The sequence below is a fragment of the Psammomys obesus genome, unplaced genomic scaffold, assembly GCF_907164565.1.
Source record: "Psammomys obesus unplaced genomic scaffold, mPsaObe1.curated_primary_1811, whole genome shotgun sequence".
NCBI classification, from domain to species: Eukaryota; Metazoa; Chordata; class Mammalia; order Rodentia; family Muridae; genus Psammomys; species Psammomys obesus.
The window spans coordinates 104,285-129,525 of NW_026594240.1; the positions used below are offsets into that span (position 1 = coordinate 104,285).

At 53.1% G+C, this 25,241-nt stretch overlaps 2 protein-coding genes across 2 annotated transcripts; both read right to left on the reverse strand.

The window, feature by feature from the left end:
• Positions 1-2,777: 2,777 nt before the first annotated feature.
• On the reverse strand, positions 2,778-10,619 carry LOC129684954 (keratin, type II cytoskeletal 73). The gene is made up of 9 exons (XM_055618231.1): positions 10,176-10,619; positions 9,093-9,307; positions 8,281-8,341; positions 7,760-7,855; positions 7,241-7,405; positions 5,139-5,264; positions 4,570-4,790; positions 3,724-3,758; positions 2,778-3,031 (listed from the first exon to the last, which is right to left on the reverse strand). Exons 1-9 carry the CDS (start codon positions 10,617-10,619, stop codon positions 2,778-2,780), a joined length of 1,617 nt encoding a protein of 538 aa, XP_055474206.1.
• A 4,411-nt stretch (positions 10,620-15,030) lies between these two features.
• Positions 15,031-21,924, reverse strand: Krt2 (keratin 2). The gene is made up of 9 exons (XM_055618227.1): positions 21,316-21,924; positions 20,217-20,431; positions 19,849-19,909; positions 19,040-19,135; positions 18,348-18,512; positions 17,932-18,057; positions 16,975-17,195; positions 15,973-16,007; positions 15,031-15,881 (listed from the first exon to the last, which is right to left on the reverse strand). The coding sequence occupies exons 1-9, from the start codon at positions 21,922-21,924 to the stop codon at positions 15,430-15,432; spliced, it is 1,980 nt and encodes a 659-aa protein (XP_055474202.1). The 3' UTR covers positions 15,031-15,429.
• Positions 21,925-25,241: the final 3,317 nt, after the last annotated feature.

Below are 25,241 nucleotides of genomic sequence, written 5' to 3' on the forward strand. Positions count from 1 at the left end.
CTGCCCCTGGGTGCTCTTTTGTGTTGTTGCCCCCCCCGGGGCACAGTTGCCCTTTCTTGCACTCCTGCCTTCCTGAAGATCGCAGGGCAGGTTTCTCCATCCCTATGGTCCATGTGTTAGCACGTGGAATAAAAAGATGTCTTACCACAGGGCTTCCTAGTTCGTTAGCTTTCTCAGTGCCAGAGGATCTATGGAACACTGAAAAACTCTGTATCTTGCCATGATAGTAGATACATATCTGTTGTAAATTTTTAAAAAAAAATGAGTGTTGGGCTGTATAATGTTGATTATTTATCCTATGATTGGTATTATTTAACCTGTAAGAAGTAAGAAGACACAGACACCTGTTAGGTTTCATAATTGCCTTATTTACCTTGGACTGAGCAGATATTTCACCTACGCTGGCTCAATAACCTCACCATCCACCTCCCAGCCCCATCCAAAGCCATCTGCCTTAACCATCCTCATCTGGACTGCCTTCCATCCATAGTCTTGTAACTACTTGCTTGTATTCTTCATCTGGGCTGTTCCATGCCATTATTGGAGTCCTTCCTCCCGGCCCACATTGTTCCTTCTCCACACTAACCCATTATGGCTTCTTCCTTCTTTTTCTCTTCCTTTCCATCTGTTTTCTTCCTATGAGTCTCTTCTTCCCCAAAGCCCAGGAACCTTAGCCACGCCTACCCCTTTCTGTCCTGCCCAGGTTTTAGGCCTTTAATCAACTAATCGGTGTAATGTCTTAGGCAGGTTCACACAACCAGGATAGGTATATCCAGACAGTAACCAGATCTTGAGGGCCAGTAATTAGCACCAAAATACAAGCATCAGACCAACTCCCAACACATACCATTACACGTTTGTCCAAATCCACCAAGTGTCCAATACGAAGAATGAACATATGTCATGACAGACTCTAACCCGTCAAGCTACCACTCTTCACCGGCCCCAAGAGTTTGTCCCTGCGGCTATGGAAAACATGGTTGGACTGTCCTCGCGGTGTTTAATCTTCACTGTCAATCTGATTTAGAATCAGATCTCCATGGAAACATATAACTGGGTGTGTTTTTGAGAATTTCTCCAGAAAGTTTTGAAGACAGCCGAGAACACTGACCGTGAGCAGCATTGTCCCAACGGCTGAGGCCTCTGGCTGCATAAAAAGGAGAAAGAGCGCTTCCTCCCTCTCCCTTCCGCATTCTGCCTTTTGCCCTTTCTCAGTTCTCTCTGCGTCCTGACTACAAGAGCACGGTGACCACCCCACCTTCTGCCGCCTTCCCTGCCACGGCAGACTGTAGCCCTCTCTTCCTCCTTCCCCCTTCCCTTCATTGCTTATGCTGGGAATGAGTCCGCAGCAATCCCCGATGAGACGGTCTCTCCAAGTACGGATTTAGTGAATCGCTTTCCTAGTTCCTACACACCTTTTAGTGAGCAAATTAAGTCACGCTTTTAAACCAAGGCGTTGGCAAGCTTCTGTCTCGACTCGGTACTCCAGGAATTGCTCGTGCCCCCTCTTAGGTCTCACTCCAGCTAACATCAGAAGCGCCATTTTACCTGCTTTGTGAATGAAGAAATGAAGCTCACTCGGGCTGACAGTTTTGCTCAGGATCAACAATTAGCTGCAGGACCAGAATTCCAAATTCCTAGCTCTGTTCTTGAAGTCCATTTTCTCCCTGGGCCTGCAGGGAGCCAGCTCAGATGCCACCCCCGAGTCTCCATCCGAACATATTTGCATTTGCCTGTGCTGCAGCTGACATATCCCTGCAGCGTGGACCCCGGAGACGTTCACACACGTAAATCCCTGCGTGCACACACGCTCATGCTCGACTCAGCACAAACTTTGTTAAGGACTTGGGTCTTTATTTCAAAGAGGAATCTACCATCGAGGCGTTTAGTGAGAAGACATCAAGTCCTAAGCTTTTCAGAACTGTCTCTCCACTGCCTCTCGGTCGGCTTTAGGCTTGCTGCCAGGCACTTGACTGCTCCTTGTAGCCCACACGTCGCTAGACATTGTGCACCCTGACTGTAGCTGAGGAAGCAGGACTTAGAAGGCACACCTGTCGGCTGTGGACAGGTGAATGTTAGGGATCAGTGCAGGTGGTGCTGGGGCCCACGCAGGCTGGTGGGGACCCAGCCTGGTCAGGGCCTCATCACCCAGATCAATACTCGGGGTTCTGTGGACTGGAGAGACCTCAGATGCCAGAGGCTCGGTGAGCACTCCACATACCAGAGGGACGTGGCCTGAAATGAGGGTTCCTTCAGGAAAGAGGTAGTCTGACCTTCCATGGGTTTTATATGTTTATTAGTGGGGTACAGGAACAGAGGACTGGAGCTGAACCAGGTCCAGATGGGATGGGGACTCCCAGCCCTACACCAACAGAGACCGTGCCAGATGCATCTGTGGCCCGGTGCTGCGGCAGGCTGGGCCGGCTCTCGAAAGACCGTCCTTCAACACACTTCCTGTCTCATGTGCCCAGACGGTAATGGGCAGCAGAGGATCAGGATTAGCCTAGACGGAAGCTCCACCAGAAAGGGGCATGCAGGTGAGCCATCACGAGGATATGGAAGGCTCAGAGAAGTGGTCCCTTTGCACTGAGGCAGAAGGATTCATGAGATAGCTTCAACCTGAGAGTTCTGGTATGGCTAATAAAGACAAAGGCAGCGGGGTTGGTAGCAAAGAACGGCAAGAAGTGAGCGAGCAAGCGATGGCAAACAGAGGGGTTTCCCGGCAGAGGCTCCAGAGAAAACCACAGCTGGGCAGAAACGGGCGCCCAGCTGTCAGTCTATCTCATGGTTTTCTTTGTGGGCGAGCCCAAAGCCACGTTCTTTCCTGAAACTTCCTTAAATTCACTGGTGCTACCAAGCCTGGTCTTGGTCTCTCCACAGGGGCTGCAATTCCCGCTACCGGTGACACAGCCCCCAGACAGGATGCCGTAGCCCCCACCAACGGAGCTGGGCCGGTAGCCATAGGCGCCAGTGCTACCGAACCCAAAACCGGCCCCTCCGCTGGTCCCAGGCGCAGAGCTGCTGATGACGGCTGTGAAGGGGAGAAGGCACGTCAGTGGGTGTCTATGGCCAAAGTGGCCCTAATTCCCTCCAATACCCCCATCCCACTCACTCAAAGACCTCTCTGCTGCCTAAACTTCTCACACGGACCCCACATTTAAGAACACATGCTGGCTCCTGAGCACAGCAAGCGTTGAGAGAAGCAGCCCAGCTGTCACAGCCAGGCCCCTGTTCTTCCTTAGAGGACCAGGAATGCAAGGTCTCCCCAACGGACAGATGATACCCCAACATAAGCTGATCTCTTGTGTCTACCCTGAGAAGGCGCCCTGACGCTGTTCCCACTGTGCTTACGGAGGCTGGAATTGGGGTGTTTGTGCTGGGCCCCCCTCCTTGAAGAGAGCATGGCTGAGCCTTGCGGGGCCAGCACTGACACTGTGCCACACGGCTGCGCAGGTGTCTCCTCCCAGAGAGGACAGGCACCTTGTACTCCATCATGCACGACAGTGTGGGTGTGGGTAGAGGAGAGGGCTTCATGCCAGCACTGGGGAAGTGAAGGGCGTGCAAAGTCACAGCTGTGAGAGGCTAACGCTGCCGGTGAAGGAGCAGCTCGGAGGTGGAACCCGGGCTGCTCCACAGAGGCCCTGGCTCAGACCCCGGCTCAGCACTCTGTGCTTGCTGGCTGCCTGGAACTACCCACCCACCCCCCAGACATGAAATACTCACAAATGCTCACGGCACTGCTGTGTTCTCCAGACATCCTGCGCAGGAAAAAGCACGGGTATACTCCATCACACTTAGGACACACTGAGGACCAGACAGTGCCTAGAATCGCCAGCTGGTCCATTCCACCCACCCCCGCCCCCCAGTCAGAAAGACTTAGCAACCTCTGTCTCGAGGCTAGAGCCTCCCAGTCTCTCCTGCCCTCCCTCGTCCACCGCCCACCACAGAGAAAGGCTGTACTACTGGGGCTCCCAGGCAAACACCACGGCCAGGGCGCCGTCTGCCTGTGCAGCTTCTGAGCCCGTTGCTTGACTGCTGGGTAGCTGAGGCCTGAGCCATAGAGGCAGGGGAAGACAGACGACTAAAGTAGCAGTGAATGAAGCACCGGGATTTCCAGATGACAAAGATCTGTGTCCTTTCCCTCCAATTGGCTGGACTCAGCACAGCCTACATTGCTGCTGAGTACTTTTATAGGGAAAAGAATGCATCTCTCTTAAAAGGTTTTATGTTTCTATGGGCAAACCGGAACTACATAACCAAATGAAAAAAGAAATGCCACTAAAAATAAATCAGTGAAAACCAGCAGTTTGGCTGGAGGAGGAGAGCTGGTTGGTGCTGAGACACTGAGCTTAGGATGTGTAAAGGAGGGATAGCGAGACCTTGAGGCTGGCGACACTTAAAAGCTGGGACTCTGGAGGCTGAAGGCAAGCTTAGAGGACATTGCTGCCCTACTGTGTGGCTGGAAATCGCTCTGTGTGGCTAAACTGGAAAGCATCTGCAGTCCCTCCAATGTCTGCTTCCCTCATTGCAGGGAGTGCCATCCAGGGAGGATTGCAAAGGTTCTCTCACCTGCACTCCTCGCCCTCCAGCAGCTTGCGGTACGTGGCGATCTCAATGTCCAGGGCCAGCTTCACACTCATCAGCTCCTGGTGTTCACGCAGCATCCGTGCCAGCTCCTCCTTGGCCTGCTGCAGAGCACCTTCCAGCTCGTCCAGCTTGGCCCGGGCATCCTTGAGGGCGCAGTCGCCTCGCTGCTCGGCGTCAGCAATGGCCGTCTCCAGGTTGGAGCACTGAGGGCAGACGGTAGCATCCCCTGAGCTCTGAGGTCCCCAGCCCCGCTCTGGTCCCCGTGCTAATGGGAGGATGGGCCCTACTCTGTCCTGGACATATCCGGCAGTGAGGACTTTCACTTGGCCACAGGGAAGCTTGTTGTTCAGTCTTGTAGATGTGGTGGGGAGCCCTATAAGGATTCTAGGTTTCAGGTGAGAGCAAATGGGAGGAGCTGAGCCTTCTCTGAGGAAGAGGTTTCTAGGACAGAGCCCGAAGTGGAGGAGGCAGGGCAGGGAGGCTCTAAGCCTCTTAGCCTTCTCCTGGTTGGGGGGCAGAGGAGGCCCCTGCCAGGAGCCCTGATCCCTCACCTGCTTCTTCACACTCTCGATTTCTGATCGCAGTCTCTGGATGAGCCGGGTCAACTCTGAGATCTCGTTCTTGGTGTGCTTGAGGTCATCCCCGTGCCGGCCGGCTGCCAGCTGCAGCTCCTGGAACTGCCAGGGAAGTGACAAAGCACACACGCGATTTAAGAGTTGTGTGTGCCTAATCTAGCACAGAAACGGTGCCTTCGCTCAGGGCTGCGTGGCAAGGGGGAGAAGGGATCTCCATTCCCCCTTCATAGCCTCCTCCTGCTTAACCATCTGTCCCTGGACTTTATTCATTTGCCTTAAGCCTGGCTCATCTTCAGAGACTTAGACTTGGCCATAGGACTCTTGGAAGTCCCACCTTTCACACTGCATCTCTGTGAGATGAGTCTCCCACCATGCACCTCTCTGCCTGTGGCCCACGGAAGATGAAATTCAAACTCTTAGCATGGCATCAAGGTGCTTGTTTCTCACTGCCTTCATTTATCTGGTTCTCAGCTTTGACAAATATCCTTCCCTGGAGTGACTCTCACGTGTTCCTGTGTCTGTGAGGGACTATGAGCTCCCCCACAGGACCTCACCCATACCCGCCATCTTCCTTAAGCAGCTGTAGCTCAGCCAGGAAGGAAGGCTTTCTGGTTAGGTACAGTTCTGTCCCCATGATCCTACGCTCCCAAAGTCAGACATGCCGCACCGAGAGGACATGTTCTCTGCCTTCCTCGGTGGATGGACGTTTTCTTTTGTTTCTGAATTCTCTGTACACAGCACAGTGCCTCGCTGGTACTCAAGAGAAGATCACGTGACTGGCTGAATGAGGAGCCAGTCAGCTGTGTTTCCCTCCTCTCCCCCTTCTCTGAGGTGGGCACAGGCTCTCCGGGCTGTCTAGTTGGATTGGCAGGAGGCTGGGTATCAGCCGTGACTCAGTCTCCTCCTGCCCCTGGGGTTGCCTATTCAACCGTCAACAGAGGGAACCCAGCATAGTCCTAGAATTCAACTTACAGGGAAAACAGAACAGCTGTGGTCTTTGGCGCTCTGGGGTGAAGTTTTGCCTGACCCCTCCCCTCTGCCCCCACCCCCCACCCCTGAACCTTCAGCCCTGATCCACTCTGGCACCCCAGCCAGTGCCCCAGACACAGCAGCACCATCATCCCTTCTTTACTAAACACTCTAGGCGCATCTCCCACACCATCGCATCTCCCGCATCGTTAAATGGTGATGGTGAAAACGACCTCGCAACACCTTGGCCAGCAGCGGTGGCCTCCCTGTCCCTAAGCCCATGGGGAGGGGGAGGTGCCCACGACCCACACAGAAAACGGTCAATAACCGCAGCTGTGAGGCTCCTCTTTTTCTTCCAGGAAGGACCGTGGAGGAGACAGCCTGGCTTTGAGTGCTGGGCCCGGACAGCCCACAGGGGCTAAGCGGCCATTCTCAACCCTGGCTTAGGAGAATAGATAGGGAAGGAACCTGGGCCAGTCTAAGCCGTCCCCAAGAGCCCAGGCCTGTGCTGTCCCTTAGGCCCTGAGGGCTAACCCTTTCCCAACAGGCTAAACCTCTCCATTCCAGGCTTCGAAGGAGATGTAAGGAGTGATAAGGTCTGGGGGAGGGGTCATTTCCCTAGGGAAAGTGCCCAGTGAACAGCAAGGAACAATTAGAAAGTTAGCATCCTGATCCGAGGAACCAGATTATCTGAGTCACCCTCCCGCCCACACCTATCAGGGGAGCTAAGATGTGATGCAGAGTGACGCCCTCTTCTTCCTTGGAGATGGACTTGATCCCAGATCACCAGGAAGAGACCTGTGATTTACCATAATGACGGAGCTGAAGGACCGACCGCTCCCCTTCCCCGAGCACCTCAGAGTTCACTGCCTCCAGAAAGCAGGCCCTGCCCCATCCCAGCCAGCCCTGCGTTAGGATGCTTCGCAGGCATCTTGCAGTTTGCACCCTGCAATGGCTGCCACAGGTCTGAGGGAACCCAAAGACAGAGCAGTCTTCTCCCTTCTTGCTCCCCGAGGTGCCAAGGTCGGTGTGGTGTTACCAGCAAGCTGGGCCTGTGTTAAGTCATGGAGCAGAGAAAGGCGGACCTAACCAGATTCCCTCACACCCACCTTGGTCTGGTACACCGTCTCGGCCTCCGCCTTGCTCTTCAGGGCGATGTCCTCGTACTGAGCTCGGACCTCGGCGATGATGCTGTCCAGGTCCAGGCTGCGGTTGTTGTCCATGGACAGGATGACGGACGTGTCGCTGATGTGGGACTGCATCTGGGCAATCTCCTGCAGGGGCACAAGAATGCGTGACAGGGAAAGGTGACAACAGGATGGCCGTGTCCCCGCAGGATGACCCCAGGCTGTCCCAGACAGGTACATGCAGAGCAGCTCTCTGAAAGAACAGAGCTGAAGGTTTCCACACCACGGTGAAAGACTGCCAACTGAGAAGAAAATCCATGTATTCACCCCAAGAGGGGGCAGGAGCCAGGAAACTGAAGGGAAGCCGCCTGCCCGGCTGTCACCAGCCTGTGAACGCAAAGCTGAACGCAAAGCCCTCAGCACCCAAACACTGGAGGGGTTGAGCTGACTGATAAACAAGTCCCTCCTGAATCCAAAGCCAGGGGGAAGGGGAGGCCTTACCCCCTCATACAGACACTTGAGGAATTTGATCTCGCCGTCCAGGGCGTCCACCTTGGCCTGCAGCTCCACCTTGCTCATGTACGCTGCGTCCACATCCTAAGGGAGACCAAGACACCTGCACTGACCTGTCTCACAGAAGCCCCATCCTGCGGCTGCCTGCCCCAGGAGGATACTCAAGACCCCAGGGGTAGGAACTTGACCTCAGCCCGGACTCACTGTGAGAACTTCTTCCAAGGCCGGGTACAGAGCCCGTTCCTCCCCACAGTGATTTGTCAGAGATGAGAAGGGTTAGAAGCAGGACTTGGCCCTTCCCAGAGTCCTGTGTGCTCTGGCATAAGCCCGGACTGACTATCCGCAGGGGGACTCTTGTTCTGGCAAAGCGATCTATGTCCATAGATCACCAGGGTCCACGGTGGACACGACTGGCCTCCGTCTCTGGGGCTGTCGGATGTGCAGGCCTCACTGCCCCCTCCTCTTCCCCCTGCACTGGGGCACTGAGGCCAGCCCCCCTCACCCCTTACCTTCTTAAGCACCACAAATTCGTTCTCCGCAGTCGTGCGTTTGTTTATCTCTTCCTCGTACCTGTAGGGAAGCATCGGTGAGCGGGGCTGGGGGGCCGGTGTGTGGGCACCTACAGCTGTGGTTCTCGATGGGAAATGCAGGGGGTCTGAGCTGTGGGTCATTAAGCCGGTTTTCAGCTGTCTCAGCTTGGTAGGGCTGTTTGGCTGAGCTCTCAGTAGAGACCTGGTGGCTGGAGGGTTCTGGTCTAGGGTTCTTCTGATGCCTGTGGCTGAGTGGAGGTTTCCTCCTCTTTCTCAGCATCCAGATCACAGGAACAGGGCTCTGCCAGCAGAAACAGCACTGCCTGCCTGATACCCTTGCCAATAATGCCACTCCAGCCTGAGGTGGGTAGCCAGAGCTACCCCTACTCAGGTCAAGAAAGAATATGGCTCAGATGGGTTTCCAGGACCCAGTGAAAATGAGAGGAGAAGACCTACAGGAATCCCACCTCCTGCCTGAGTTTCCTTGGAACTTGGGGCACCTGGGTGAGCTTAGGAACTGGAGTTCTGTGTTGGGCACACACAACGGCTGTCTGGAAGGGCGTGGGAAGCCACACATGAAGAAGGATGCCCTCAAGGGCCTCACTGGCACCGCCCAGCAGTACCCACAGTCCAGCCTGCTGAGTTAAGCCCATAAAGGCTCTTGGCCCACCAGCTGAGCTCAGGTGGCTTGTTCTACCCAAATTATGGCTCCCTGAAGACACACACAAAAGCCCCAGGACCTTCTTAGAAAGCCCCAGGAATCAGCTAGCCCACATAGTGTCCCCACTGACCTCTTCTTGCAGTCCTCCACTGCGTCCCGCATGCCCCTCAGCTCTGAGTCCAGCCGTACTCTGTCCCCAGACAGTGTGTCCAGCTGCTTTTGCAGGCTGCTGATGTGGGCCTCATATACAGGCTCCAGGTTCTTCCTGCAGTTGTTCAGGTCCAGCTGCTGCAGCAGCTCCCACTTGGTCTCCAGCACCTGGTTCTGCTGCTCCAGGAAGCGCACCTGGAACCCAGACCCACAGCCACCTGGAGCCCAGACCCATACCACCTGGAACCCAGACCCACAGACACCTGGATCCCAGACCCACAGACACCTGGAGCCCAGACCCACACCACCTGGAGCCCAGACTGACAGACACCTGGAGCCCAGACCCACAGACACCTGGAGCACAGACCCACAGACACCTGGAACCCAGACCCACAGACCCCTGGAACCTAGACCCACACCACCTGGAGCCCAGACCCACAGACACCTGAGCCCATCCCACAGTCAACAGAGAGGATGGGACGGGAAACTTTCTTTTCAGAGGAAAGGATGGATTTTGATCTGCTATGTGACCTTCAAAGGTAAGCTCTGGGAAAAAGAAAATGCCCCCCAAATACCTCCAGGCTCTTCGGGGCCTGGTGGTCTAGTTTGTTTGGCCTGCTCCTTCCTTCCTTGTCATGGCCTTCCACAGCCTACCTGAAAGCCATCAACTGGGACCTTGAGCCCCCTCTGGTTCCCACCCCCACCCCGGAAGTTTCCTTTGCTCAAGACTCGCCTACCTAGAGGGCTCCTCAAAATGCAGACTGCACAGGCTCGGCATCCTGCACCTCCCAAGGCTCCTGCGGCCTCTCCTTTACCTGCATTCTAAGTCTCACTGCCTCTGCCCCTAGACACCTTCCAAATGACGCTCTCTCTTATTTTCACAGGCCTTTGGTCCTGTCTCTCCCTCAGCCCTGGTGCCCAGGGTACCATCTGCTACCTCTCTGCTCTGTCCTGTGGTGTCTGTATCCTGGGAAGGGGTCCCATCATCCTGTCTCCAGCTAGGAAGCCCCTGAGGACGGTGAAGGTGGAGGAGGAAGGAGATACTTAGCCTCTGCAGTCCTACCTTGTCGATGAAGGAGGCGAACTTGTTGTTCAGGGCCTTGATCTGCTCCCGCTCCTGGGTGCGCACCTTCTGGATCTCGGGGTCCAGCTCCACATTGAGGGGGGCCAGGAGGCTCTTGTTGACTGTGACCTGGTGGATGCCGCTGGGCAGGCATGGGGATGTATTTGAAGGCCCCAGAGCCACACTGCCAAACATGCTGCCTGCGAAGCCGCTGGCCCGGTTCCGGCCAAACGCATAACCCCCTGTGCGCCCGCTGCCGCTGGCCACATTGAAGGAGATGCTCCTGGCGCCCCTCAGGCTGTAGAGACTCCGGCTGCTGAAGCCCCCGCTGAGCCCTTTGCCCCCTGCCCGGTAGGAGGAGGTGCTGCCCCCAGACAGCACTGCGGAGCAGCCACTGAAGCCCCTGCTGCCAGCTCCTGGCCTGCAGGTGAATTGGCGATTCATTGCGGAGAAGCCACAGAATGGAAACGAGACGCGCGCCGGCACGGAAGAGGCTGAGTGTTGACCACCTGTGATCTTGGCCTTCCCCTTTATAGAGCTCAACAGAACAATTGTCCTAATTGGTGGGTTTAATTTGCCTTCGAGGAAGAAATCATTTTCTCCTATCAAAATCAGAGACATGGGGTGACTTGAAAACCCCAAAGTGCTGGGCTTGCAGGTCCTCTGCGTGTAATTGAGTCTTATCTTATTAGCACGGGGTAATTAACTGGCCGTATTATCCCCAGGAAGATCTTGCCTAGGAAGCTTGTCATGGTCCTAGCTGTCCTTCTCCAGAGGGCTGGGGCGGTAGGAAAGCTGGAGGAGACGGTAATTGACGGTGTCGTCTCTGAGAAATCTCCCACCTGTGCCAGCGTCAGATCATCTGCCTCAGGGACCCTGGCTGAGCTGCTTTCATGTGGTTATGAAGCCCCGAGGCCTGGCTTCCCAAGGCTGCGGGAGACAGTTCTCATGGCTCACTGGCTGGGACACAGGAGAGGAATCCACAGCCGGGCCCCACCCTGTGGTGGGGAGCCTCCTGTCCTGCCTCCACGTGGATCCCTTGGTCCCCTGCCAGCCTGGTCTACAAAGAGAGTCTAGGACAGTCATGACCACACACAGAAATCCTGTCTCAAAAAAACCAAAAAACAAAACAATACAAAAGCTTTCAGGGGATGGAAACAGTGTTACTTTTAAGCATTTTTCATTTATTTATGTATATGAGTATTTTCTCGGCATGTCTCTGTATGTGTGCATGCCTGATGCCAAAGAGTTAGGGTTACAGAAGACTGTGAGCGGACAAGTGGGTGCTAGGACTCAAACCTGAGTCCTCTGGAAGAGCAGCCAGTGCTTTTAACTGTGAGCCATCGCCCCGCCTTATGGTGTTAACCCTTGCCGCTGACATTTTACAAAGGTAAATATTTGTCTATTCTGTTCCCCGTCCGAAGCCATGGAACATCGTGAGATCATTGTATTTCAGGGCTATTAGGTTCTTGGCCAGGAGAATTGTTCTTGAGCTTCTTAACCCCCCTGACAGCACTAGGAGGCAGACACTACTGAAGTCCTTTCAGAAGTAGAAACTAAGGTTCAAGAGATTAAGTGCTTTCCCAAAATAATTCAACTAGCCCAGGGATGGAAGCAGGATCTGAACCAATGCCAACAGGCTGTATGCTCAATGCACACGAGGAGACTTGAATCAAGGACTAGATCTGTAAGTGCCCGAGGAGACGCACGTGGAGCAGCCTGGGTGGAGCTGGTGGCCCTTGGGCTTTCGGGCAGCACCTCCTACAGTGTTTCTCAATGGAAAGCAATAACATATTTGGAAAGCACCAAGTTATAAATATCACCAGCATTTGTGTGCGTCAACATAACACAGGCATGCTAGCCAATACCAGCCAACTTCTTTGGGACTTTGTACAAACATCAGCATTGACTGTATAGATAAAATCAGTCTTGTTTCCTCCTTCCAACCTGTATGGCTTATATTTCTTGTACTTTTTGGAACCTCCAGCAAAATGCTACATTAGATCAATACCTGTTCCCAGTCTTATAGGAAAAGCATTAAGACTTTCAACATTTAATGTTTGCTATAAGAAAAATCTCTGTTGTGTGTGTGGGGGGGGTATGTGTTATCTGCCTCATGTGACTGTGGAAGTTTTACAATCCAAAATCTGTTGGGGGAGATGGCAAGCCAAAGAATGCAGTTAAAATTCAAAAGCTGAGTCCAAAGTCCACCTGCCAGGGCGTTTTCCAGAAAGTCCCAGCCGTCTTGTTTGTTCACACTGTACTGTCTGCCTAATTTTTTAATAAATGAATGCTCAGTTTTATCAAGTGAGTCTGCATTTGTTCAGATGGTTTTCTTCTACAATATAACAATACAGCAAATATGACTTGGCTTGGCTTGGCTTGGTTTGGTTTGGCTTGGTTTGGTTTGGTTTTTCGGTTCTGTAGAGTGAACCCAGTAATTGATTCTTACTGTGGGCCAGCTTTTTTATTTCTGGGACAAGCCTCCCATAGCATGATGTATCCTTTTCACATATTCCTAAATCAGATTTGCTCATATCTTCTTGAGAATTTTGGAGTCTGTGTTTTCAGACATGTGAACGTGTCTAGCTGTTTTACAATGTCTTGCTGTGGTTCTATAAAGCAAGATGCAAGGTAATGGCTATTTCTGTCTTCTGGAAGAGTTTATGTGGAGCTGCTATCATCTTGTCGTTAATCCTGCATAGCCTTTAGTGCCTGGATTTGAACCAGCTCATCTGTGAAACCCTCCCAGCCTCACAATACTCTCTAACAACAGTAAGGAGCACAGGGCTGCATGTGTGAGGGCCCAGGCCCTAAGGGGTAGGAAGACGTTTCACATTTTCATTGTGTTTATCTTTCTAACAGCCCCGCAAAGAGATACATTTTATTGTTTTATAAATGTGTAAACCAAGACTCTGAATTGTTAAATTGCTAAAATGTACCAGAGGCTCTATATTCTCTCATGCAATCCTTTTGTTTTGGTTTGGTTTGGTTTTTACTAAGCGCCTACTGAATTTCAAAGTACCAGAAAATGAGCAACCACACAACCAGCGGAGTGCGGTTCCCAAGCCCCAGCCTTGGCGCACCTGGAACTTATTAATCGGGGGATTTCCAGGATCCTCCCAACTCCAACTGCAACTAAGACTGTGTTTTAAATAAGCATCCAAAAGACTTTGACTTACACAATGAGACCTAGAGTAGCCACTGCTAACTGTACCCCAGTTTGCATGAGCAGCTGCTTGTAAGTTCCCATCCATCCCTAGACTGGGATCTCCCTGCAGGACGCTCCACCTTTATCTCCCTGCAGCAGTCAGTCACAGCCCCAGCCTGAGACACTCGGCTAAACAGAATGGGAAGGACTTGGGGCGCCCCATGCTCACTCTCATGCTCAGACAGGTCGAAGCCTCCTCACTGACTCTGAGTTCCAAACCTTGTCTCTGGGGAACTGGAGGACACACAGGGGCACACAGACTATCCTTGCCTTCAGAGTTCTCAGTCTGACCCCTGAAATGATGCCGAAATAAAGTCTGGGAGGAAAAATGATCTCCTGATGTCGCCGGGCACTGCACCCCCAGGGTGAGGCCCATGTCACAGCTGAGTGTGCGGCTCCTCCTAGCGAAAGCTAGTGAGAAGGGGCAAGCAAAAGACCCAGCTGAATTTACACAGGACATATAAACAGAGAAAACGATGGGCTTGCTGTGCTCTTTTCTAAACTCTATTTTATTTGGGGTGTTTAGGCCTCCATCTCCCTTCCACCAACCCTTCAACCTTAGGTAAGAGAGAGAAGGTTAGTGGGGTGAGGGGGTTAGAAAGCAGGACATTACCAGCTGGCGAAGACCACATCCCGCAGGAGGCAGTTATCAGCTGTGGACAAACTAAAGCCCAAACTAAAATCCCACACTTGGGATTAAAACAAAAACATATTTACATAACATAACTGAGTTCTTAAAGAAACCAAAATTTCCACTACAGGGAGTAGGCGTCCTGAAAACCTTCCCATCGTCACTGTGTAAATAAATCCCTGTCCTTGTCGTCTGTGAAAATGGAATGCACACAATCTTGCCTTTAAAGCCCAGAACTTGACAAATCCATCTTTGAACCTGATGGAAATAGGATGGGTGTGGGGTGGAGAGACTGTGACCAGATTCTAGATGAGTCTGCTCAGGAGGAAACAAAAACCCTCTGGAAAGCTTGCCTCTTGTCCAGTTGTAGCCTCTGAAAGCCTCAGGCCGAATCTGTCTGTGCTAACATTCAAGGCGGCTTTGGGCTGTTGGGAGTCCAGCATGAAAGCAGCTGGAGGGAGAAAGCAGCTGGAGGGAGCCGGCTGTCTCCGTGGGAGGCCTGGGGATCTGGGGATCCAAAGGCTGAGATGCAGGTCACTGGTAGAGTCAGAGAACCCTGCCACCTGCTCTGCCTTACCTCCTCTCTACCTCTCAGAGTTGTCTCTACCTTTCAAAGCTCCCCACTTCGCAGAACAGGAACCGGGAAGAGGACCGCTTTCTTGTCTAGAGTGGAAGTTCAAATTCACTGACTGCTGGAGCTCCTTCCTGCTCTGTTTGTCTGGGCATCTAGCTCCTGCTTATGGTTGCCCTCATGCTTCTCAGAGGCAGCACTTCTGCCTAGAAAGACATTTTCTATAATGTCTATAAAGGCCAGAGTCCCCATTCTGGCAAATCCTTTCTGAGAGTGGTTCACCAACCCTGACTCCAGGGCCACCCCTTGCCCCCTCCTAACACAGGAAAACCTTCCAAGCTCCTTAGCTGCCCCTTCCTTAAAGACTCATCCCTCCCCCATTCCAAAATGGCCCCACTCCCGCCAAAGCTTGACAATGGACAGTACACAGTATCGATTGCAAATGAAGTTTATTATGCAGACACCCAGACCGCAGCACTCAGAGAGCAGAGGCCATTCGAGAGGCTATGTACACAGAAGCACAGTTCCCCAACCACTGTTGGGGGATGGAACAGGGGGCTACCCCGGGGTCCTCAGCAGAACACCATCTGGGAAGGACTGCCAGGTGGGCAATGCAAGGAGACCAGGAGCGGGACACGGCTTGAAGACACAGTTGGACAGCACAGATTCTTTCTCAGAACACATATCTCTGACTCTAATTGTTTAGGGTGGTTCTTTCATCACCTCCTCACAAGAAGAAAATGCCATCGGAGGTGGATTGTAAATATTAGGGTTACTCTGAGTTAGAGATACAGAGATACAGCTGGAGTTCCGGAACCAAAGAGTAGGGAGAGGACCATCTCTATCTAAAGGAGAAGGTCACCCCGGAGCCACAACCTTCCTCTGACCCAGAACCACCCCTTTCAGAGCCAGACACTGCCCCTCCAGAGGCTGACCCTCCCCTAGAGCCTCCGCCTCCCGATCCTCCCCCGGAGCTGTATCCCCCTCCGGATCCACCTCTGGAGCCTCCTCCAGAGCTGTAACCTCCTCCAGAACCACCCTTGGAGCCTCTTCCAGAATTGTAACCTCCTCCTCCAGGGCCTGAACCGCCCCTGGAGCCTCCTCCGGAGCTGTAACCTCCTCCGGATGTAGATCCAGACCCTCCTCTGGAGCCAGAGCCTCTGCCTCCAGAGCCGTAGCTGCTTCCTCCTCCACCGCCATACGACCCTCTTCCTCCAGAACTTCCTCCTGACCCTCCAGCGCCAAAGCCAGCCTTGGATGCCACAGACGAGGAGACGGTGCTGCTTGTCACGGCTGTAAGAGAGATGCTGTCAACCAGGAGTTCTGGCCGCCTCTACCCTCCACTGCCCCACTCCACAGGCGACACCCCATACCCCATACGTACACACAGATACATTGTCGCTGAACTCCCCAGACATCCTGTCAGGGAGAGAGAGGGGGATTCGCGAGGCACATCCTGATGCAGTGTGGATGAGCAAAGTGGCTTCACAACTTCCGCTGACTTGAGTGCAGTTTAGCTACTTCAGCCAGCCACACCTTCTACGCTGACAGATAGCGGGCGCTGACAGAGGGCGGTGACAGACCCCACCCTTATCTACAGCCTGAATCTCAGCCCATCCAGAGGTCTCACTCCAATCAAACCAAACCCTTGCACTGCAGATCCAGAGGGGCTGAAAAGCCAAGTCACTCTGACGGCCTTCCCCAGTTTGTACTCGGCAGCCACATCGGGGAATCTGCTATCCGGAATCCATGCCACACCCAACATTTCAAAACGAGGCTGCGCTGTGAGCCTTCCGCAGAAAGCCCTTCCTGGACTCCCGGCCTCCTGTTTCCACTGGAGCCCAGTCTGTTCCAGCCCAGTTCCCAACGCCTGCCAGCTCCTTCTTGAGAACAGGGGACCTTGCCTCTCAGACAAGTATGGAACGGTCGCTTAAAAAAGGCAGCTCCCTTGTCTTGGTGGCTGCCCACACCGAGGACCTTCCCCTTCCAATAGCTTCAGCCACTTACTTCCCCAAGGATGCTGACAACACAGGAAGCAAGGACCCCCCCTTAAAATAGCCAAGTGGTTCTGTTTGTCATTCTAGGGGCCTTAAAGAACAAAGCGTGCCCCTCCGACAGATCTGACGCCATCTCCCCATTCTGGGTCAAACAAACCGTGGAGGGGAAGGAAGCTACTCCAGCTGTGTGCCTGTGTCCACGTCACTTTGTTTTCTCTTTATGAGAGAACAGTGCCATTGCTCTCATCCTGAATGTCTGATTGGAGAAGCATCAGTCTCGCTAGTCAGAGGCCCTGCTCAGTCCTCAGCTTTCTCTCCCTTCACTCCTGCCCTGGCTCCAAGAGAAAGGAGAGTGTAGGCCCTGATGGCCTCCCCGGTGGTGCCCCCACCTGCACTCCTCGCCCTCCAGCAGCTTGCGGTAGGTTGCGATCTCCATGTCCAGGGCCAGCTTGCAGCTCGTGAGCTCCTGGTAGTCGCGCAGCAGCCGAGCCAGGTTCTCCCGGGCCTGCTGCAGGGCCTCCTCCAGGTCCAGGAGCTTGTTCCTGGCGTCTTTGATGGCGTGCTCTCCCCGCTGCTCCGCGTCTGCAATGGAGTCTTGAACACTCTTACACTATGACAAAAGAAGAGAGGGCCTCCGTTTGCACACAATGGGGTCAGCCTGGTGGAGGGAGGGACTGGCAGGATGCTCAGTGTGGGAGCCCGGAATCGCTGGCCCTGGAAGCCTCAGATGCCCCGTCCCCCTTTGGAGTTAACAGATGCCGCAGACAGCTGTGCTGACTCGCAGCTGCGGTCACTGAGCTATCATCCTCCCATGTCCCCTTGACTGGACCCACAGGCTCTCCTGCAGTGCCGTGACCCTCCCAACACAGGAACTCATCCTTCATCCAGGCTATGCGCAACAAAGACGCTCGACCGACCCTGCCAAGCTTCTGCCGCCTCTTCAGCAGCCTCTGCCCCGAGCATCAGCTCCTAGGCCAGCGTCCAGCTCAGACCAGCCCAGTCACTGCCCCTCTGGGAACAGACATCGCAGCTGGCATCAAGGGCAGCACGATACAGGAACAGGAAGCTACGTCAGCAATCACAGCAGACAGCAGACCAAGCCAGGTTTTGCTTTGTTTGCCATGGGCCCTTTAAGTTGAGCAATTCTTTCCCTTCTCTGAAACTTACTTCAGAACATTTCTTGAAATACTCTGAAAGTCTTAAATAGACAGCATTGATCTGCAGGAAACTGGGACTGGTGCAAACTGCATTAGAACTTCTCAGTTTCTTTTCAGTCTCTTATCTCTCCCTACTCACAGAGAGAGAGACAGAGAGACAGAGAGAGAGGCCCTGAGCACCAAGGTCACCTGCTTCTTCACTTGTGATATCTCCGCTTGCAGCCTTTGGATTGTTCGGTTCAGCTCGCTGATCTCCATCTTGAGTTCTTTCAAGCTGTCCCCGTGTCTCACAGCGGTGACCTGGAGTTCTTCATACTGGTGAGGGAAAAGGCAGACAGTTCGCACGCAGGGAGCGCTCTCTGAGGAAGGCTTGGCCTGAGCTGAAGAAGGCTGGTGTCAGACCAGGAGTGGTGAGCCACCCTGAATGTGACGGTGCCGTGACGGTGCCTTCACGGCCGATAAGAAACCATCTCACGGGCCCCAAGGGTTTAGTGCCATTCTCTGAGCTGTCTTAGGAATGAGGCCAAGCTCCCACTAGACACACACTCTATGCCCTTCCTGGGCATGAAGCTCGGCTCTGGCCCCCGCTGCACCCCAGGACTTGCCTTGCTGTGGTACAGCTCGTCGGCCTCAGCCTTGCTCTTGTGGGCAATGAGCTCGTATTGGCTCCGAACTTCAGCAATGATGCTGTCCAGGTCCAGGCTGCGGTTGTTGTCCATGGACAGGATGACGTTGGTGTCAGTGACACTCTGCTGTAGCTGGGACAGCTCCTACAGCACACAGACTGAGTTGCTGTGACAGCCTGCCACAGGCAGTGAAAGGCAGGCATTGAGGACACCTAAACTCTCAGGCTGAGCATGCTATGTGGGAAAAGCCCAGTCACCACAGGGCCACCCCGGGGATGGTGACGATGGCAGAAGGGTGTCTGCGAGCATTCTAGTAAAACGGCTTCACCATCATGCCTATAGGCCCAAGAAAGAAACTGGTCCATGGCAGAGTCCTTCAAGTTTCCTTCCTACCTCAGAAGTGGGCTGGGAAGTGAGCAGGAGGCATAACACATTTTCACCCCCAAGGTGTAATGGGCTCTGGGAAGGTGTCTTCCAAACGGAGCTGGGTGTGCGGGGGATGGAGGGAAGGAAAGTTGACCTGGCATCTCTCCCCCAACTGCCCTAGGGCAGCATCTTAGAGGACTGCAATAGTTGCCCGGCGTGGCAATCGGCCAGTCAGCGCTTTTCAACCCTGGAAAGGACTGTTCTGGAGTGGGAAAGGTGGGAGTGAGGAAGACAGCTTCCTTTACCATGTCATAGAGCGTCTTCAGGAAATCGACTTCCTGCATCAGTATGTCCGCCTTGGCCTGCAGCTCTGTCTTGTCTATGTAACAACTGTCCAAATCCTGCAGAGAAAGACACGCCCACCGTGAGTGCCCCCCTGAGCGGGCCCCAGGGTCTCTCTGATGCCTCCACCCAGTGCCTCTGACACCGGGCACTCCCAGGTGAGCTGTAGCTCCACGGTGCCTCATTTAGCATGGAAGCCATCATGCACCACTGTCGGGAGCCCCTCGAGGTCCACTGCTCACACCCCCCAGCATGAGAAGTGCGATGGGCCAGCCAAACGCCAGCCAGTCTCCCTCCTGCTGGAGACATGGTGCGTTCCCCTAACAGGTGAGGAGGCGGCTGTGTCCTTCATGCCTCCATCCTGCCTACCCATCCAGACTCTCCGGGATTTACCTGGATTAGTCTCCAAACCCCTTGCAGGTCCTAGGCAAACACTCTAGTTTTCTAGCTCAAACTTTTATCAGCGTAACTCATCAGTCAGCAGGCTTTCTAAGGAGCCCCACTCTACCTCTGCTTTTTAGAAGAATAAAGCGCTTTTTTCTTTTGGTATTTTTTCCATGCCAGTCTTTGAGTGCGTTGTGGAGAGGGGTACTCTCCCAAATGCAGTAAGCAAATTGGGAACTCGCCTATGGGAGTTAGAACACAGAGGCTCCTGGCGCACCCTAGCCCTGGCTGTGTATGCACTCGCAGTGGTTTTCTGGGCATCTCTCTGGGCACGGTGAGCCGCGGCACAGTGCTGCTCCTCCCCTGCCCACCATATTCTCTTGCTCACCTTTTTCATGGCCACGAAATCATTCTCCGCAGATGTGCGCTTGTTGATCTCATCCTCGTAACTGTTGAGGCCCCAAAAGACACCAGCAGTTAGACCAGTTCTGGTTGGCCAATTTTTTTTTTGTCTTTCCCTTTTTCTATTGGAAAATGGAATGCGCTTTCAATGCCTAGATTTAAACTATGAAAGTCCAAACTGAAGGTAGCTTTCTATTAATGAACTCAAGCAGGTGTGACCTCCAAGTCCCTGCCTTCTCTGTGATAACACAGATGCCCCCCCACACCACCTGGCACCCAACACGACTGCTGCTGGGAGATCAACGAGCGGATGGGCGTGGCCACAGGTCCACTCCGGGTCCCTCCGCCACCTACTTCTTCTTAAAGTCCTCCACAAGGTCCTGCATGTTGCTCAGCTCTGAGTCCTGTGAGGTCCTCTCTGCGGAAAGCTGGTCCACCTGTTTCTTGAGCATGCCAATGTAGCCCTGGAAGATGGGCTCCAGGTCGATGGTGCGGCGGCCCACGTCCAGCTGCTGCAGCAGCGCCCACTTGGTCTCCAGCACCTGGTTCTGCTGCTCCAGGAAGCGCACCTGCAGTGGCCGGGGGAAGAACACACGAGGTCGGGCCACCAGCGAGCCGCTGTCGCCCAAGGACCCCCGGTGCGGCTCCAGGAGACACAGACGTCACAATGCTTCGCCCTCAGCGTCCAAGGCGGCCGGGGAACACCAGGCAGAGCTTCTGAGCTCCCGACGTCAAACATGGAAAGTTCTAGAGACGCCCATCTGTGCCGCTCCATGCTCAATGTCTTGTTCACAGCTCCTCCCCAGACTCTAGGCATTTCCCTCCCTCGTACTGTACCCTGCCAAAGCCCTGTCAATTCTGGAGAAAGCGTGCGCCTGCGGTCCCGGCAGCTAACTGCACCAAACGGGAGGGTCCTGGGGACAGGCGGGGCTTCTCCTGAGTTTTAAGGGCCTCGTAAATTCATGTCTAATTCAAGGCAGAGGAGCCCAGACAGCAACACCCCAAACGACACCAATAAAGACTTTATAGGTCACCAAAATGAGACTGGTTTCAACTGGAATTTTAATCACCTGCAAACGTATTTCCCGTACGGGTTCCGTGATTTATTAGACTCATAACACTCCAGAGAGGCAAGCACTGCCCTTTTCTCACTATGACTTTCCAGTCCTGTCACCCTGCATGACCTGTTCTGTCATTACTTGCCCATTTCAGCTTGTCTATGAAAGTCAGAATTTTCTATAAGTAGTATTTATTTGGACTTAAAAACATAACATACAAAGGAATTATTATTGTGGAATGTGTAGTCCACAGGACCAGCACCTCTCCTACGTGGAATTTGCAAAGGCCGCTGGCTGTGCTGGCCTCATCAAAGGCTCCTGAGGGAAAGTCTGTCATTTCCTTTTCACAGGGTCCCAGCATCTCTTCACAGGGGTGCACTGCCTCTCCTACTCACCTTGTCGATGAAAGAGGCGAATCTGTTGTTGAGGGTTTTGATCTGCTCGCGCTCCTGAGACTTCACATTCTGGATCTCGGGGTCTACTTTGACATCAAGAGGCTGCAAGAGGCTCTGGTTGACAGACACTTCATGGATGCCTCCTCCAGGTAATCCACCAGGGCCCCCAAAACCTCTAAAGCCGCTGCTTCCTCCAAATCCTCGGCCTCCTCCAAAGCCAGAGCCACCTCCGAAGCCACTGCTACCTCCAAATCCTCGGCCTCCTCCAAAGCCAGAGCCACCTCCGAAGCCACTGCTACCTCCAAATCCTCGGCCTCCTCCAAAGCCAGAGCCACCTCCGAAGCTGCTGCCTCCAAAGCAGCTGCCACCAAATCCACCAGCCACGCTAAAAGAAATGCTCTTGTGCCCTCCAAGGCCAACCAGGCTCCGACTGCCAAAGCCACCTCCACCTCCTCTGCCACCACCCTGGTGGCTCAGGCAGAAGAAGCTGGTGGTCGACCTCCGGCTCCCTGCAGAGGCCACTGCCGAACCACTACTGAAGCCCCGGAACCTGCTGCCTCCGCCTCCACCGCCTCCCCTTTGGGACTTGCAGGAGATCTGGCAACTCATGGTGGTTCTGCTCAGCAAGGAAAGTAGAAGGTTGGTTCCTGGGCAGATCCGAGGCTGTTGGGAGACTCATGGGGTCCTCTTATATACCTGCCAACTAGGTGTTGGTGAGCTTGGGTGTGGGCCCACTTATGCATGGGTTTGGTCTGCCTGGAAGCTATTCTTGGTGAGTGATTATCAACCTAATGGCCATTAAAACATCTACTAATCAGCTTCATCCCAGAACCTGCTTTGATTGCGACCGTCTCCTGTTTATCTCTGCATCTGTCACGCAATTTGATTTTTGTAAAATCATCAAAAGAGGAGATTAGGATTTGGGTTTCTCAACTTGGAAAAAAATATCCTGCAGAATGCTGCTCCCTGTTCTGGACTGACCCACGGGAAGCTAGCCACCACCCAGGCCTGTGCGGGCTGCCCGTCTGGCTGGCCGTGGGAGGGAGGTCGGGTCTGAAGCTCTGAGAGCACTCCCTCCAGCTTTCCAGCTTTCTTGCTTCCCTGTGGCCTGGCGGCAGTCTTTACACACTGTGACTGTGGTGGAGGCCAGCTTGTGCTCACCAGAGAAGCTGAACTACAATGCTGTGACACTATGAGACTATCTCAGCCCCTTTGTTCCTGGCCAAGTGCTGGGAGGGATTCCAGGTTTTGGCTCTGTCACCAGGAATCTTTATGACCAAGGACTTTATCACCTTAGGACAAAAGGACGAGTTATGTCCTTAAGTCCATGACCCACGGTGCTCTGAGAGCCAAGTATGGACCGAGCGTTACTGCCTTCTCATTCTGACAGCAATAAGAAGGCAGGCTCTACACTGACATTGAAAGATGGCTGAGCCTTGGAAAACCCAGCCAGCCTGTCCAGGGTTGACAAACATTCATTCACACCAAATTCAGGCACAGTTTCTCCTGTCCATATGGCTCTGCATATAAGACAATGCTGTGGAGAAAGAGAACCATCTCAAAGTTAGAGATTCTAGATTTAAATCTCAATTTTGCCATTTATTGACTGTGTGACCTTGAATTAAACTTTGAGTCTTTGTTGCATTAGCTTTAGTGTAGAAATTTGATATGTATTTTATTATTATTATTATTATTGTTATTGTTATTATTATTATTATTATTATTATTATTAGCTTTTGGCTTTTTTGGTTTTTCTAGTCAGGGCTTCTCTGTGTAGTGTTGGCTTACTGGACTTGCTTTAGACCAGGCTAGGTTCAAACTCACAGAGCTCCATCAGCCTCTGCCTCCCCGAGTACTGGGATTACAGGTATTGGCCAGACATGTAGTAGTTTGATAACCATGCTATTGTAAAGGTGAAATGATATTACTTTGACTGAGACAAAGATATTTTCTTATTTCCTTCAACCTCAGTATGCTAGTCTCTCTTCTAATGGCCTAGGTCACACTTTGGTTGTGTTTGAGAGAGATGGTGTTGGATAAGGCACACTGTTCTGTGAGCCTCAGTTGCTCAGTCTCCTCACCTGTAAAACATGAGGAAGGAGGAGGAAAAGGGGGAGAAGGAAGAACAGGAGGACAGAGGGGAGGAGGAAGAAGAGGAGGAAAAGGAAAAGAAGAAAAAAAGAAGAAAGGAAAGGGAAAGGGGAGGAGGAAGAAAAGCAGGAGATGGAAGAGGAGGGGGAGGACAAAGGGGAGAGGGAGAAGAGAAGGAGGAAGGAAAAGAGGAAGGGCGAAGAGGGTGAGGAGAAGAGAATACGCACACATACAGGACACGGGTGCTAGTCAGTCGCTGAAACTTGCTGACTTTTATTTACCCCCTCATTCTCCCCTTCCCAGCTCTGTGTGGTAACTACACAGCAGGGGTGGGAACGGAGATAAGGAAGGAGCGATTTGATTTGCCATAAAAGAATGCTGAAGACAGCAATCCACGAGTCTCCTGGATTTTTTTCCATTCCAGCTTATATAATTACAATCATGCAAATAAACTATGAAGCTAACAGCTTTAGAGTCTCAATCCACAGCCAAATGTGTCATTATCTTCGGATATCTCAGCTCCACCCTAATTGTCCATTACTCCATCATGAGTGTGCTGAGGCCATGCCAGCTCCAGAGGGGTCTCAGCCCCCACGTGAGGAAGAGGAACAAACTTCAGTGAGTGTTTCCTGCGTCCTACTTTTACGTCCAGCACTCGGTCGACATGAACATTTTGATTTCACTCTCAGCACTGTCCCACCCCTCCACTGAGCACCTGCCCTGTCCAGACCCAGTCTCCGGTGTATGAAAATCAAGTCGAAAAAGACTCCTCCTCTACTGAATGTAGGGATTAGAGTTAATGGAACTTGGTTAATATAAGATTTTATTTCTATGTGGGTTTTCTAATCTCACCTCAAAAAACACAACCTCAATGTACTTTTTAAAATAACGAGTTTTGCATTCTCTGAGGGGGTGAAATGGGATTTAAGAGTGCTGGTCTGGCCGTGGACTTGATGTTTGTCCCAGGTCCTCACTGTGCCACAGGGACGTTAGCTTTCTGGTGAAAGGACAAACATCCTGTGGGACAGAGCCCTTCCTGTACCCCAATTCCTTTCCGATGAGCTGCCCAAAGCTCCTGATGCTGCTTGTGGGTTTGCAGAGCTGTCTGCAAGCCAGAGGGACAGAGCACTGAGTCCTCAGCAGTAAGTAGGTGGCGGGAGGTCAGCACATGTGGGTGCTGACACTTCACCATGCCCTTGTCCTTTCCCAATGAACTTGTCCCTGGGCTTCTGCAGGGAGAGCCAAGGTCATGTTCACCTTCACCAGAAACCTCCATCTCCAAGAGTATTCACCCAGGAACAAGCCTGTGACCGACTCCTTTCTAGGGTGTCAGGACTGCAGGGTGACCCCGCCTGAGCTGAGCCTTCCCAGCATCCCCTGCCATCTCTGGCGAGCCCACTGTGGGGGTGGGGCAGGTTTCTGTGCCACTCTGGCGGGGTTCCCTTTGTACCCCCTTCCCGGCAGTCTGTGTGTTAGCTGGACAGAGTGCTCACGCTCCCGGGATAGAAGACAAGCGTTGGGGTTTCCAAAGCAAAACTAAGACAACAATCTCCTCCTCCAGCCCCCTGTTTGTTAAAAGTGGCAAAGCCCAGAGTGGTGCCAGTCGTGTCCCGAGGTAGCCAGTATACCCAAGCCGCCTGCAGCTTCCTTCTGCTTCCATCAGAGCACGCTGCTCCAGAGAACAGCATCACACAGCCAGTGGCTCCAAGGAAAGGTGGGACAGCGCCTGGCAGGGCCCCAGCGGGAGCCACTTGCTCACCTTCTCCCCCCAGGGCCTTTCTTTGTAAACGATTATGCTAAGGCTGCTAACAGGCCCAGCCTCTGACCCAGTTCCC

Excerpts from the sequence above, each read along its gene's own strand:
- LOC129684954 (XM_055618231.1), bottom strand. The coding sequence starts at position 10,619 with ATGAATCGCCAATTCACCTGCAGGCCAGGAGCTGGCAGCAGGGGCTTC. Across the intron at positions 8,342-9,092 it reads GTGGAGGACTGCAAGAAGAG|GTACGAGGAAGAGATAAACA; the intron begins GTCAGTGGGGAC and ends GCTTCCCTACAG. Across the intron at positions 3,032-3,723 it reads CAGCAGTGCCGTGAGCATTT|CCGTCATCAGCAGCTCTGCG; the intron begins GTGAGTATTTCA and ends TCCCCTTCACAG.
- Krt2 (XM_055618227.1), bottom strand. The coding sequence starts at position 21,924 with ATGAGTTGCCAGATCTCCTGCAAGTCCCAAAGGGGAGGCGGTGGAGGC. Across the intron at positions 20,432-21,315 it reads TCGCCTCTTTCATCGACAAG|GTGCGCTTCCTGGAGCAGCA; the intron begins GTGAGTAGGAGA and ends CGGCCACTGCAG. Across the intron at positions 17,196-17,931 it reads TATCACAAGTGAAGAAGCAG|TGTAAGAGTGTTCAAGACTC; the intron begins GTGACCTTGGTG and ends CTTTTGTCATAG.